At 40.3% G+C, this 15262-nt stretch overlaps 2 protein-coding genes across 3 annotated transcripts in view; both read right to left on the bottom strand.

The window, feature by feature from the left end:
- The window catches only part of LOC136247924 (protein NLRC5-like), a 66641-nt gene that overhangs the window by 36122 nt on the left and 15257 nt on the right, over positions 1–15262 (bottom strand). The gene's annotated exons all lie outside the window — the stretch shown is intronic.
- LOC136246836 (uncharacterized) lies at positions 8656–11196 on the bottom strand. 2 transcript variants are annotated; one of them, XM_066038418.1, is made up of 3 exons: positions 10042–11196; positions 9622–9981; positions 8656–9561 (listed from the first exon to the last, which is right to left on the bottom strand). In XM_066038418.1, the coding sequence occupies exons 1-3, from the start codon at positions 11132–11134 to the stop codon at positions 9164–9166; spliced, it is 1851 nt and encodes a 616-aa protein (XP_065894490.1). In that variant the 5' UTR covers positions 11135–11196; the 3' UTR covers positions 8656–9163. The 2 variants fall into 2 exon arrangements, with proteins under 2 accessions (XP_065894490.1, XP_065894491.1); XM_066038419.1 differs by lacking the exon at positions 9622–9981.

Genomic DNA, 15262 nt, shown 5'->3' with positions numbered 1-15262 from the left:
TAGTAGTTAGCTGCTTGTACAGTTGAGAATTATGTGAACAAACTTGCTAATTTATACATTGTTTACACCTAATCATTGCTCCTTTCTTGTGTAAAGGCAAGAATATGGTTCATGAATAGAACTACTAGTAGTTATTTAGAAGTGTTACATCCATCACAATAGTGTAGAGGTTAAATATCACGATACGATTTGAAAATTAATATCATGATACTCGATATTTTTTTACTATTGTCCAGCTCTACGAAGAACAACAAAAAGACTACACCATTACCAAAACTAAGATTACTGATGCCATCATGCCAATGCGGTTTGTTTCATTAGACGATTTCCACACGTGATCGCTACTGCCAGGGGAATCTCTGATGTTGTATGTTCACCAACTGAAACAGCTTCTTACTCAAACCATGCCAGGTATTGCTAATGCAGCGAAAGACCAATTATTATTACACCAATTCCTCACTGGACTATCACAAGAAGTTAGTAAACAACTCCGTGCCATGGGAGGCACCGACTTCCTGAACTCGGCAGTACAACAAGCGAAAGTTTTAATGACTGTGGAACAACATAGTGATGCTACTGCTGCAGTAAAGATGCAACACTCGAGTGAATTCCAGCAATTACAACAACAACTAACTACAATAACAGAACAAGTGCCTGCCTTATCTGTAAATCAGCAAGGCATTTCCCCTGGAACCTCCAGGAAGTGATGCTTTCTGTGCAACAAAGTGGGTCACCTTCAGTACTCATGTCCAACACAACGCCCAAACCCAAGATATGACAATCACTGTTGTTTTACTTGTAATCAGCCAGGTCATGGTTGGCAAACGTGTCTACAGGGAAATGGGCAAGGGGCAGCTGCAGGGGGAAGCAGCCGCCCCAATCAACCCTAGACTCACAAAATGTCACTGTGGCCACTGTCAAAAGAAGGGCCACAGTGATAATGGGGGAGGTGGGTAACATCACAGTTGAAGTCATGTTTGATTCAGGATCTGCTGTATCCTTTCTGCGGAAGAGTGACATGAACTAGATGTCCTTAGTACAGCATGCGAACAAGCAATCCGGAGTCAGGTTGATCACAGCTGCTGGTGAACCACTACCTGTTGTGGACCTAGTGCAAGCACCGGTACAAGTGGGTGACTTCAAGACTGTGCATGAATTTATGGTGGTAGACCGTCTCATTTACCCAGTTATACTAGTAGACTTCCTTCAGAAGGATGCACTTACCTTACCATACTGTAGACCTCAACACAAGTGGAGGCATTATGGAATTCTGAGCAGCATGCAGAGAGCAAACGTTGTGCTGCAGCTGTAGTGAGTGACAAAAGCCCTAATATGATAGATGACTGTAGTATCCTGAGGTATGGTAATGCACTAGTTTGATGTACCTTGTTCTGGAGACACCGAGATTGACACATTGTTGACAAAGTATCGCTGTCTGTTTCAGTCTGTCCCAGGTGTAACTGCATTGGCTTATCATCACATTCCCACAACAGGTAACCCAGTTTACATATCTCCAAGATGAATACCTGCTCACTACAAGGAGGAAGTGGAATGCCAAATTCATCAAATGCTGCAGAAGGGTATGATAGAAGAGAGCAGTACTCCATGGATGGCACCAGCAGTTTTTGTACCGAAGAAAAGTGGTGAAATCTCTTGTGTGTTGATTATTGTGAACTGAATCAGAAGACACAGAAAGATGCATACCCCTTACCACTACCTGATGAAGTACAGAATGAATTAGCTGGATCAACTATTTTCACCACCCTTGACTTACATTCAGGATATTGGCAACTTTCTGTACACCCAGACGACTGCCTCAAAACAGCCTTTCGTGCAAGGCCAGGTATGAGGCTCTTTCAGTTCCGATGTTTGCCATTTGGTTTGACAGGTACCCCCAGCTCATTTCAGCGCATGATGAACCAGATCTTCCATGGCCTATCATTTATGTTGATGACATCCTGGTACATTCTGCTGACAAGAAGCAACACTTGTTACACTTGCAGGAAGTGTTTGACCGTTTGACTCAAGCAGGGCTTACTTTGAGAGGTATGAAATGTCATCCAGGCATGTCTAAAGTGTCATATCTAGGCCATGTGTTTTCAGGTACAGGTATGACACTAGATAAACAGAAGGTATCTGCAGTTCAGCAATGGCCTACTCCTAACAGTAGGGTGTATCCATTCACTGGACTGAACTACTAGACTGGATTACTGGACTTGCATAAAATTTGCTCAAACACATCTTTTCGACCACAAACACCTTTTCAACCACTAAAAGTGATTACATAGAGTAGTATACCACACATGGAGAGGGCAATATTACAGACACATAGTTTACATACGTACAGTCTATTATTTTAAATTCATTTAAGCACAAGTGCTGAGGTCTGTAGGACACCTGGTCCGACAGCCTGTTTAAAGATTTGTGTTTGAAATAGGTGCTAGTTTTGGTGGTTTATTTAATGGTATAACTTTGGTTTGAACTCTTGTTATAGTTACCGTAATTATAGTTAATATGCCTTACCTTACTGTTAGAAAATGTGCACAATGAGAAGCAATTCTTTCTAGAATGTAACACTGTCCACTCATTGCTATTTACGAACAGTGTAAACCAAAGAGCCAGCAAAGCTAGAATGAATATGCAGACTGCTGAAAGGCTATAGACAATTTCTATGTTACATAACATAATTGCATTGTGTAAAATTATTATTGTGTGCTATTTTTCAAGAAGGTAGAGAAGACAGACAGATGTATTAGTAGTGTTAACAGTGTACAGTGCTTGAAACGTTGCTAGCAGTAGGCAAATTATTTTCGATAATGAACTGCAGTTAGGTTTTAGTGCAGTTTTTGTGATCAAAGTACAAGTTTAAATACATATTTTATGTCTGTGAATGGTATCAATTTCTAAAACACCTTTTATGGTTAAGTCTGGTGATAAAAGTCAAGAAAATAACAGTCCAGTGAATGGATGCACCCCCTGACAGTATAACAGATGTACAAACATTCCTGGGTTGGTGCTGCCCTGGCTGACAAATTTGTGACTTTAAAGAAGAGGCTTGTCCAAGCTCCAGTTTTGATGTATCCCAAGTTTGATTCTAATGCCCCTATGTTTGTTTTGCAAACTGACGCCAGTTCTGTTGGCTTAGGAGCTGTGCTTGAGCAGAATGGCAGTGTCATTGCTTATGCCAGTAGGGCCATCAACAGTACCGAACGACAGTACAGTGTCATTCAGAAAGAATGTTTAGCTGCAGCTTTTGCAACAAAGCAATTCCATCACTATCTGCTTGGGAGACTTTTCCAGTTACTAACAGATCACTGTCCTCTGCAATAGTTATCATCTCAACAGATGGAAGGCCTGTTGTGCAGATGGCACTAGCACTGCAGAACATGATTTCACCATCAAATACCATAAGGGTTGTTTAAATAATAATACTAATGCATTGTCACGTTCTGCATTACATTCAGTTACAGCAGCAGCAGCAGCAGCTACCCATGTGATGACAGACACTTTCAAGGAGCAACTACAGGCAGCCCAACGTGACGATCCTGTCATTAAACAAGTGCTCGCAGCCCTACGAACATCACCAGAGAAACCTATTGGCAGGAAATGGCATCGTCCTCCACTTGTACGCTTTTGTCAATTGTGGACAGAGTTAAAATTAGTTGATGGTGTTTTGTGACATGTATATGCTGATATGCTCCTGGACCTACCAGTGAGGTTTTGACTGTCACAGTGATGCCTCACTCCTTGCAGCAGCAAGCCCTGAAGCACTCTTACAATGAGCCCTAAGTGGGTCACCAAGGTGCTGATAAAATCCTGGAAGGGTTACAAGAGGAAGCTTACTGGGTCAACACGTCCCAAGATATGGAGAAGCATTGTCGTGAATGTACAAAGCAAGGCACCACTCCTATTGGAAAGCCATGTAGCCATTGATGTTTTGACAGTTCCAGTGACTCAAGAGTGACAATTGATATCTACTGGTAGTTTATGATTATTTTACGAAATGGGCACATGCCATTCCTATGGCTGACCAATCTGCCTCTACCATTACCACAGCTTTAATCAAACTGCTTTCCACACTGGGGATGTCAGATGTTGTCCATTCTGATCACGGTCGTAAATTTTAAAGTGCCATGCTGAAACAGAGTCTAGAAGTATTTGGAATAGCAAAATCTAGAACCACTGAATACCATCCAGAAGGGGATGGCATGGTTGAACGGTTTAACTGCTCCCTACTGCAGTTATTACGAACATAATTATGTTGGTACATGGTCTGATTGGGAAGGCATCTTCCATTAGCCTTGTATGCATACCGTACTGCAGTCCATGCATCCACTGGTGCATCACAACATGCCCTGATGTTTGTTTGGCAGGCCACCACACTCACCCTTGTTTGACTCACACCATAGTCTTGACCATACATCACATCAATTTCACATCTGTGACCAGCTGGCTAAGTTGAAAGACTTTTTGAAGTCAAATTTAGTTGCTTCCTCAGTAACTCAAAAGAAATACTACGATAAAAGATCCCACCTACGGGAGTTTTGTGTCAATGATCATGTGTGGCTTCCAGTAAGTTAGATCCCAAGTGGGAGGGCAGATGGAAGGTGACAACAGTGACAAGCCCTGTGACAGTTACAATATCAGATGGCAGGTGAAGCAAGGTGGTTCATGTGACAGGCTGCAACATCAGGTACAGCCAATGGATTCTGATGGACATGTTACAGATAGCTCAACCATGCAGCAATGGAAGCCACCTCACATTGAACATTTTGTTGAACCATCAACTGGACCACGTTGAAACCCACAAGAGCTAGAAAACCTCCTGATTATTATCGTCCATGAGCTTGATGCCAATCTCAAAGCAAATGGGAGCGTGTGTAGAACAGACTATTATGTGTATTCTTATTTGTTATTCTTATGCATTGGTTTTTGTAATTAATGGTGTGTTGTAATTGGATAGTTCAGTTGTTGCTGTACCTTAATTAGAACAAGTGCACATGTAACTATGACTGAGTTGTTGGCTTACACAGCATTCCTGTGGCTGTGTTGGTATCTCACCCATATTTTCCGTAGTGAGTGGATTGATTGCAGAGAAGCTTCTCATACTGTTCTTCTTTAGTAATGCAGTGTAACAGACTGAAAGCAAAGTGTAATGGCTACTGCTTAATTTCAAGTAGTTGGGGCTCGCGAATCGTCCATATTTTTTGTGGTGACTGGATTAATTTCAGAGGTGCATTTCTTACTGTTCTTTGTTTATAGTGCTGTATAATGGGGTGAACATACGTAGCTGATAGTGAAGAGTAATAGATACTTCACTTTTGAGTCATTATTTGATACTTGGGGCTCATATTCAGACAAAACATTAACTTGGTAACATCCTTTCTTTCGATGTGGTATGCACGGGTTCACCAGTCATAATATTGTTAAAAAAGGTAAACAAACAAGTATAGTGGAACCTCAGTTATCCAGACCCCACTTATCTGTATTCTCGGTTAACTGAAATACGGAAATGACTGCTCTATTAGAGTAGTGACTGTTCTATTAGGGTAGTTTATATTTTTTTAAATTGTCTTTATATGCTATTTTAAGGCTATTTATACACAGTTTCAGAGATGCAGACTTTTCAGACTTATGGATCATCTCTGGTCCTAAAGGGTTTGGATAACTGAGGTTCCACTGTATAAGGAAAAATTAGGAATTTTAAGTTCAAATAGGGATCATAGAAATAAAAAGCAGGGAAACAAAGGAGGTTGCCTACATCTGCAGATATACTAGTGGACATTTAATTCCTAAATCAGTCATGGACGTAGGGATTGACAATGTCCACTAGACAAATTTCCTTGCTTCCCTATTTTTATTTCCATTGTCCCTAATCAAACTTAAATTCCTATAATTATATAGCTATGTCATATGACACAAAAAATAGAAACACAGTCTTTATGTCTAAGTAATGCATACATGCCCTTAAATACCATGTACACATGCACATGATATGTCCTCACGTCATCCAACAAATACAGCCAAAAAACAATATTTTACAACATAATTTTGCAAATGGGTCAACCAAGGAGGGCAATGTGGCCACTAGTGCATTTGGAGAAGTATACATTTTGTTTGAATAAAACATTGCTATGAACACATGTTGTAGTATAGCTCATTAGCACACATGTGTTGGACAAAACACATCAGTACACATGTGCCAAATATGCATAACACACACACACACACACACACACACACACACACACACACACACACACACACACACGTGCCAGATACACACACACTCATCTCAGATATAACATATCATGGGCTGGATATAAAACATCATACACATACACCAGATATAAAACATCTGTACACTCATGTACCAGATGGAAGTTTCCTAATTTGGTTTTTGAATAGTGAAGTTTCCCCATTGCAAGTGTCAGCACCCACCAAAATAGTTATGTTTTTGTTTTATTATTACTAGGCAACAACAACCAAGTACAACAACAACCAAGTACAACCAAGTACAACCACCAATGGGGCAATCTACAAATGGGGCAAGTATGACCAGCACAGAATGTGTGGATGGAAAAGATGCACATACAGTAAACTTAAGTGAAACATGCAATTACAATTGTGATGGTCTGCTGCTATTAAATACCCGACCATGGAAGACCACACAATGCATTGTCACCATCCCTCCTGCATGACTCTCACAAGTTGAGGTGCAAGTGCATGCTCTCATATCTATGGTATTGAATCTCATGAGTCTGCATGCCTGCTAACAATGGAGCTTATACATCCATTAAACAGTCCTAAAATTATAATGTTTAATGAGGATGAATCAGGGTACTGGATAAAGACATGCATGGCTGCTGAAGTTTCCAAAAGCAGACCTCAACGATAAAAGAAGCAGGGTGTTTCACTAGAAACCGGTTTTTTACTATGAGCTGGGCCATATTTTTGGAAAAAAAACGGCTGCGTGCAGCTGATCACTTTGAAAGATGGCAGTACCTTCAATAGGATAAAAATCCAATACCAGAAAATAAAGGATATGCCAAAAAGAAAAAGTACAATTCCATTGTGTGGTAGCATTGCAGACTGTAACTATGCATAGACACAATAATATAGTTTACAGTATGTTGGTAAATAAACAGCAGTAAGCACAACCACACAGCAATTATCAGCCTAAGGGCACATTTTGTGTATGGAGTGTTTGTTATTTCAATTACCTTGTATGGGATGTAATTACGGCAATGTATATATTTTTGTCTCAAAGTAAAATAATGCAAGGTGATGACAACATAAATTAAAATTAAATGAAATAAACAAACAAACAAAACCACAATTGCTCTAATCAACAAGAATATAGTTTTCCACTAAACGCAGCTCAGTGGAGACAGCAGGGAGCTTTGTTGACTGTAGCTTTCTGCTCCTACAAATAGCCAGTACAGTAGAACGTAATAGTGAAAAAAAACAAAGCACAGCATATCCAGGAAAGTGTCTGGTTGTTAGAGGCATTGTACTTCTGTGACAAAGTGATCTCACTCCTGGCACTGAAAGACTTCAGGTTGAGAGCTATGTATTTTCACACACTAACTTATTAGGCCACATAAAGTTAATTATTAGTTTCTCATCCTCCTGCACTCAAAATACCAGTGCGGGGTGGATTTAAAAAAAATATTTTTTACTTACTAGATAGCTGAATGAGCTAGTTAAAATGACTCAGAATATGTAGTTTTCTTAGACTGGTCTAGTAAGGTACCAACTACTGGATGGCTGCACTAAGCCACCAGTGGTGCAAACAGTCCTTGATAAGGTAAGGAAAAATGCGATGTAGGTGGGATGAGAAACTAATAATTAAGTTTTTGTGGCCTTAGCTGAAAACTGTGCCGGCGTTAACGTTCTCCACACAATGGCTTGCCAGATTCAATGAAAAACTACTGGTAGCTGAGTGTCGGTGTGGCAACGGCATAACGATGTGTAACACAATACTGTACAACATACAGGAGATGCAATTTATACCATAGAACTGTATGCAGCAATGTAGCGTAAGCGATCGATTGTCGACCAGCATCCGCTTACCTTCGGCGGTGCCCGTACTATACCAGGCGCACTACGATTTATTAGTTTTACAATACCTTTAGTACAAGCATAGTCTCTGCCTGTACTTAAACAACAGTTTCTACGTGACAAAAAGTAGTGACAAGCGATTTCCTTTCTCTCCATTTGTTTCCATTTTCGACCACGGATATATTAAGTCGACCGCTATACATTTTCCAATATCTCAATGTCGACCACCCTGGTTTTCCCCTTTGCCATAGTAATTACATGTACGGAGTTTTACTATTATTCATACTATGGTGTTCTATAAATAGTAAGGTGCAAGTCCATATATAGTGTTACTAAAAATAGTGTTGTGTTAATATTGTATTCTAGAGTTTTCGGGAGTCAGTTGTTGTGTGAACGCGAAGGAGACCTTCGCCTTCGTTCAGATGATCTTTCATCGCCAGATTAACGCAGCTACTATGAATTAAGTAAGTGTAATAGTCGCTATAACCACTTCCTTTAATTTGAGGCTCCCCACAGCGTGATTCCCGGCCTTGTTAAGCTTCCTGTATCCCATTTCCATTCAGATTGTCACAACCGCAGCACATGTTGACATTAATTAAGCAGTGTGTTTTTATTATAATGTTATAAATAATATGTACAACATGTATCAATGGAGTATTCTAACACAAGAGTGTAGGGTAAGCAATACTACATGAGTAGGGTTCCACAGGCATAACAAACGTACACACCATCACAATTTTCAAGACAATCGGTGTGGCTCCTCACATTGCAATCTTCATTGGTACACCTCAGCCACTCGACTTGTTCTGGGTCCTCTTCGTGCAGCCCAAAGCAAACAGCACATTCATCCTCTGAAATTTCACGATGCTGAATACCACTTTCAGGACAATTGTCCTCTCGTTGCCGTTTCGTTGCTCTCTGACTGTGTGATGATGCGTTTTGCCTTTTTGATCCAGAATTGTTTCTTTGGTCCAACCTTCTTTGCTTTTCAGCCTTCTTCTGCTCTCTTTCCTGCACTTTGCGCTTCTTTTCTTCATCTCGAAGAACTTTCTTTGCCTCTCTTTCTTTTTTTCTTTTTGTCTTTTAAGTCTATTTCTTCTTACTTCTTACGGGCTTTCTCTTCCAGCATAGCAATAGATTTTGCACTAGTCAAAACCCGGGCACAGCTCTTTGGTTTTGATTTCCTTTGTGTAGGAGTTGGATATACGAGGAGCTCTGAAAAAGGAGATCTTGCAGTTGTAGAGCTAGTAGCAGTACCCACGGTGCTTGTAGAGCCAGTAGACATACTCACGGTGCTTGTAGAGTCAGTAGCAGTACCCACGGTGCTTGTAGAGCCAGTAGCCATACCCACGGTGCTTGTAGAGCCAGTAGCAGTACCCACGGTGCTTGTAGAGCCAGTAGCAGTACCCACAGTGCTTGTAGAGCCAGTAGCGATACCCATGGTGCTTGTAGAGCCAGTAGCAGTACCCACGGTCACAACATCAGCATCCAAAATCTCTACAGCACCAAAGTAAACATGTACATACATAATCACACAGAATGCAAAGTTGTACTAACCAGGAGGGAGATGGTCAGGATAATACATCCGCATCCACTGCACATAAGCTGGATCTGTATAGATGTTGTACCCATTCTCAAATCGTCTTTCAAATTTCTTGACCGTCTCTGCCGAAAAGGTGACTGGTTTAGCCGGATTAAATGGGCAAACACTTGTAGTGCAGAAGCCCGTAGCAGTACCCACTGTGCTTGTAGAGTCAGTAGCAGTACCCACGGTGCTTGTAGAGTCAGTAGCAGTACCCACGGTGCTTGTAGAGTCAGTAGCAGTACCCACAGTGCTTGTAGAGCCAGTAGCGATACCCACGGTGCTTGTAGAGCCAGTAGCAGTACCCATGGTCACAACATCAGCATCCAAAATCTCTACAGCACCAAAGTAAACATGTACATATATAATCACACAGAATGCAAAGTTGTACTAACCAGGAGGGAGATGGTCAGGATGATACATCCGCATCCACTGCACATAAGCTGGATCTGTATAGATGTTGTACCCATTCTCAAATCGTCTTTCAAATTTCTTGACCGTCTCCACCGAAAAGGTGACTGGTTTAGCCGGACTCTTACTGGTAGTAGACTCGTCTGTTTCTTTCTGCTTGGGAAATTTGCTCAAGATTGCATCTGGGTTAAATGGGCAAACACCAGTGGTGCGGAAACCTGATGAAATGTTATTAATGGTCATACTCTTGGACCATGCTTCTGAAAACAAAGACGAAAAGTGAAACTTTGTAATGACCCGACTAGGATTAGCAAATAAATATCTGCGACACACATCAACCCAATGGGTCTTCAGTGGCTTAAAACAACTGGTGTCAAGTGGTTGACTGTCGGCAGTGGTGTGGGGAGGAAGACAAAATATTATGACATCTTCCTCAGCAGCTGTTTTGACCAAGTCTAGAGTGTAATGAGACGAGTGGCCATCGAGTAACAATAATAAAGGTCTACTGGAAACAGCATGCTTCAGAAAATGCTCTGAAAACCACTCTCTAAAAAGCTCTTGGTCCATCCATCCCGATGGTGACATTCCATAAAGAGTAGCAGGGACCTCTCCTTTAGCTAAGGCACTGTTGAAATGCTTTCCTGAAAACACTACCATTGGAGGTATGGTTTGCCCTGCAGCGTTGGCACAGGCAAGGATTGTTATTTGAGTCTTAGTTCCTGATGTGCACTGTCTCACCTTCTTTGTGCCTTTGGCTGCAACAATTCTCGGCAGTTTGTACTCCAAGGGTATGCCAGACTCATCACAATTATAAATCTGAGCTGGTTTGTCTTTCAGGCCGTGCTTAGTTAGCGTTTCATCGAGAAGATCAAAGTACGACTCAAAAACTGTACGGTTGCTCATCTGGTCACGCACCAAAGGAAAAGAATCACCCTTACGGAGTTTGATTTCTGGCCATCTTTTACAGAACTTTACCCACCAGCCCTGGGTAACTCCATTTTCCAGTTTAATGCCCTTCTTCTCCACCATAGCATGAACAATACCCAACACCTCCTTTCTGGTTTTTCCGTACCCCATCTTCGCACAATTCAACAAAAATTCAACCAGCTCCTGTTCTTCCTCTTGGCTCAAGTATGGTTTCACTCTCATATTGGTGCCATGAATAACTCACCCGGACAACCTGTCTTTCAATGTTGTCGGTGGTATTTTGTAATCTCGTGCTGCCTCATTAACGTCAAGAATGCCAGACTGTACGGCATTCAATGCGCGTACGATACCATCATCAGTCCATTGTCGTAGCTTCGATGGCCTTTTACTGGCCGGTTTTTGTACATTATTCAGGCGTCTTTCTCTTCGCTTCTTCTTCTTCCTCTTACGCGCCATAGCCTTTTTAATACGCGCCAATTCAAGAGCAGTAAATTTACGGATAACTTCAAGTCATTTCTGTGGTCGACTTTGTAAACACCTGTGGTCGACATAAGATACCGGTCGACATTCGGGCGCTTACGCTATTATTGGCACTGAACACTGGTGATCAAAATAGTTCAGCTAGCAAGCTAGTATACAAAATAATACAAATACAAAAACAATTATGTTAACATACTCTTAATTAATTAATTTATTTATTTTACTCTTAATCTTGTTGATCACCTGTAACATGTCCACTGGCACCTGGCATGGCAACTTGGAACTCAATGTGCCACCTGAACACACTTGTAATCTTGTTGTTTACGCATAAAGTGGCCTCTGGCTTTCCTGCAATCACTTGCGCCTGTTCGCTAATCTTCTCCTTCACGCAATCTGAAATTTAAGCATGGGTGTGGTACTGGACGTTATATAGAATTACATGTATGTTAAAGTCATCAGCACAAACAAGTGCAACAAATATGCAGTTGTGCCTTCGTTCATAGGCAAATCGATCCCCAGTTACTGTAGTTTATGTCTCTCTAGGCCTCGTAGTTTTCTCAAACATTAATTATTAATTACTAGGTGTACCCGCACAAAATGTGCTTCATACTAAGACAATTGTTATGTGCAATTGTGTGAATACACTTAAACTTGAACATTACTAATGATCAAGGAGTATAATCACATCATTACATACCAACAAAGACATGATTCAGCTAATGATATGCACTCATCATTTCTTCAATGGTGTGTGGCACTAACGTCTAGCTGTAATGTTGGTGACCTTTCATCAGCAAAGATCAACTGTTGTCATAGTTTTCATACGTAGGTTGGCCTTGTACATTGGGATTTCTGTGCAGTATTCATGCAGATGGCTTATCAAGATGCATGTGTCCAGTTACAGGCTCTACACATGCAGTGATTTACACAGTCCTCATGAAGGTGGTATATCAAGATGTGTCCCATTACGTGTCTTAGTGTGGTATGAGGCTTGCTTACTCAGAGACTTAATCAGTTTATCAATAGTTGGTGTATCACCACAATGAGCTATATTCTAATTCAACTTGTGTGCATCACATACAGTGGTTCGTATTCAGTTAGATTGTGTTGTCTATTAGAGTAACTGAATTGGAGTTCCATTTCTTCATCCTAGTCATGGTATTGTCGTGTTGTTTACTTATTGCATGACAAAGTGTGTATGCAGTATATAGTATTGAGTAAGGGTATTCAAGTTAATCGGCTGTACTGAGCAAGATTAACACCAGCATGTGTATTTGGATAGAGAAGAAATAATTTCAGAATTAAGGTATCAACATAGCCCTGGTGTATATACAGTACATGCTGGTGTAGTCCTTCATACAAAAAATGGTTGCTCAATTATAGGTCGTGTGTGTTCTATTAGGGAATACCGTGATGTATGTTCTATTAGGGTAGTGAAATAGAGATAAAGTAATAGAGCTTTTAGAAGTTGCAGCTGTCCCTGTAGAGTTAACCAAGGAGTGAAAATGAAAAAAATATCCCTAAACATTGAAGACTGCATTAGCAACTTCATGATCTTATCCACAATTCGTTGCCTGGTAAGGTAGATGTATGTTATTTTAGAGTAGTTGAACGTAGCTAATCTTCCTGCAGTGTGTGTGTGTGTGCGTGCGTGTGTGCGTGCGTGCGTGCGTGCGCGTGCGTGTGTGTGTAGTCTGCTGGACAGCCTGATTGGAGTGATCATCGCTCTTTAACTTGCCACACCCACTACAGAAATCTCCTTTTATAACTGGTTAGTGTGTTTGCCGGATGATAGTGTACACACCCGATCACATGATCAAATTCACTGATATGATTGGTTAAATCATGAAATAGTGATTGATCCTATCTGACTGTAAGCTTTCAGATAGTTAAACCATGACATCATCTGATTCTATTAGCAACGCGTGTATACCGGAGCACCGTATACGTGTATTGTAAACATATAATGGCCATTGACAGTGATAAGTATCTCTCAACCAAGATTAGCAAGTAATGATAGACACGAAAACAACCTTATGGTACACTGAATTGGACGGGTAGTTGGTCTAGCGAGTTTGAAGCTAATTGGGGGAGAGAACCTGGAAGAAGTTTGTGTTTGAAATTTTTATGGCCTCGATTTTTCCTTTTCTCATTCTGTTGTCCACAGGGGAGAGAAATGGCTAGTGTAAGCTGGGATGGGGAAAGCTGGTAACACGATAAGGGTCTCCAGAAAGTATTGGACAAATTTGTGTTTTCCTCAGGTAGTTACAGTGGTTTAAAGGGTATTTCCCGTAGTTTAATGAATCACCACCAATCCTGGATCAAAAGATGTGTCTCAAATTTTTACATTTGAATGGTACCAATGTGATTGTAATCCGACCAAGAATGACAGAACAGTATTCGAAAAACATGTGCGTGGGTGTTCAAGAATTAATATATAGATTTATTTATTCATGACATAATTTTAACCTCATTTGGTATTATTCTTAGTACTTGGTTGTATAATAATGTAGTTGTATTTTAGTGACTGACCCACAGTGCGTCTTCTTGGCTGCTTATACAAATAGTCAATTGTGAACATCTCAAGAGGAAAGGAAGTTAATAATTATTTATAATATCATACTGTACTTTTGAGCTTCTGGACCTACTTCATTGTAGTGTTAACGTTGGGCTAGGAGGGAGGCCAGACATGATGGTATTGACATGTAATTAAGCTACTGTATAGCAGGTTATTTCAAAACAGAAAATTTCACACAAGAAGCAAAATCTGAATTTTGAAGGATTTTAATTTCGAAGAGTGCATATTTCAAAGTCCGGATGGATTTCAAATAAACAGAAATTCATGTTACAAAATATGAAGATGCGTGAATGTTTGCCAAAAACTGACTTACTGATAGAATAATCCTCATCCCTGTGCATTGGGGAGAAGACTGAGGGAGTCTCGAGTGGAGTAAATTCACTGGCTCAATCGCAGCTACTGCTATCTAGCTACAATAGATTCTAGAGCAGACGGCATCAATTCCCATTTTGGATCACCAGTTTTCTGGCACAGTAATGATACAATTTACCCATTATCATCAGTAATACTGAGCTTAAACTCGAGGAATACACAAGCAAATTGCCGAAAGTTGGATCATTGCTTTCACTTGTGGGAATTTATATTCGAAGAACAACCAGACGTGGGAATTTATTTTTGAAGAGAAGGGCCACTTCGAAATAGCCAAAAATAAAAACCTTTCAAAAATTACCAACTATACGGTATGTGTTTTTAGTTTGTACTGACCACAAAGGCATACCCAAGTTAACCCCTGAGGTTAACAGTTTACTACTATGTTGTGCCAGCCTACTTGTATCGGTCAATTGTACCACAGTAGTAAAATGTATTTATAACCTGATTGCTATTGATAGCTTTTACTTGTGGTATTCATGATCACCTATACAACCAGTTTTTTAGCTAGAATGAACAAAGCATCAATGCATCAGGGATAAAGCCACTATATTTTCTAAGCCTACCCCATGGCATTACTCAGTGGCGTTACTCAGTGGATTACTAATGAGATTAGTAACTTCTTTACTTCTAGTAATAATATTACATAATATTAGATTTGTTACAGTAACTATATTACTTAGGTAACAGGTTACATTTGTAAGTAAAATAATATGAAGAAGCAGGCTGTAAACAGCTATGACTTCATACTTAATTAACATTAATTATCTCTTTGTATGCATACATAATTACTTTTTGTAGCTTGTTAGTGTAATTAGCCAGGTGTTTTTACCTAATCCTGTCTTCGTTGT

Source organism: Dysidea avara, chromosome 2, assembly GCF_963678975.1.
Source record: "Dysidea avara chromosome 2, odDysAvar1.4, whole genome shotgun sequence".
NCBI lineage: Eukaryota > Metazoa > Porifera > Demospongiae > Dictyoceratida > Dysideidae > Dysidea > Dysidea avara.
Note: the sequence above shows the minus strand (reverse complement) of the source record. Positions and strands in the feature narration are given on the sequence as shown.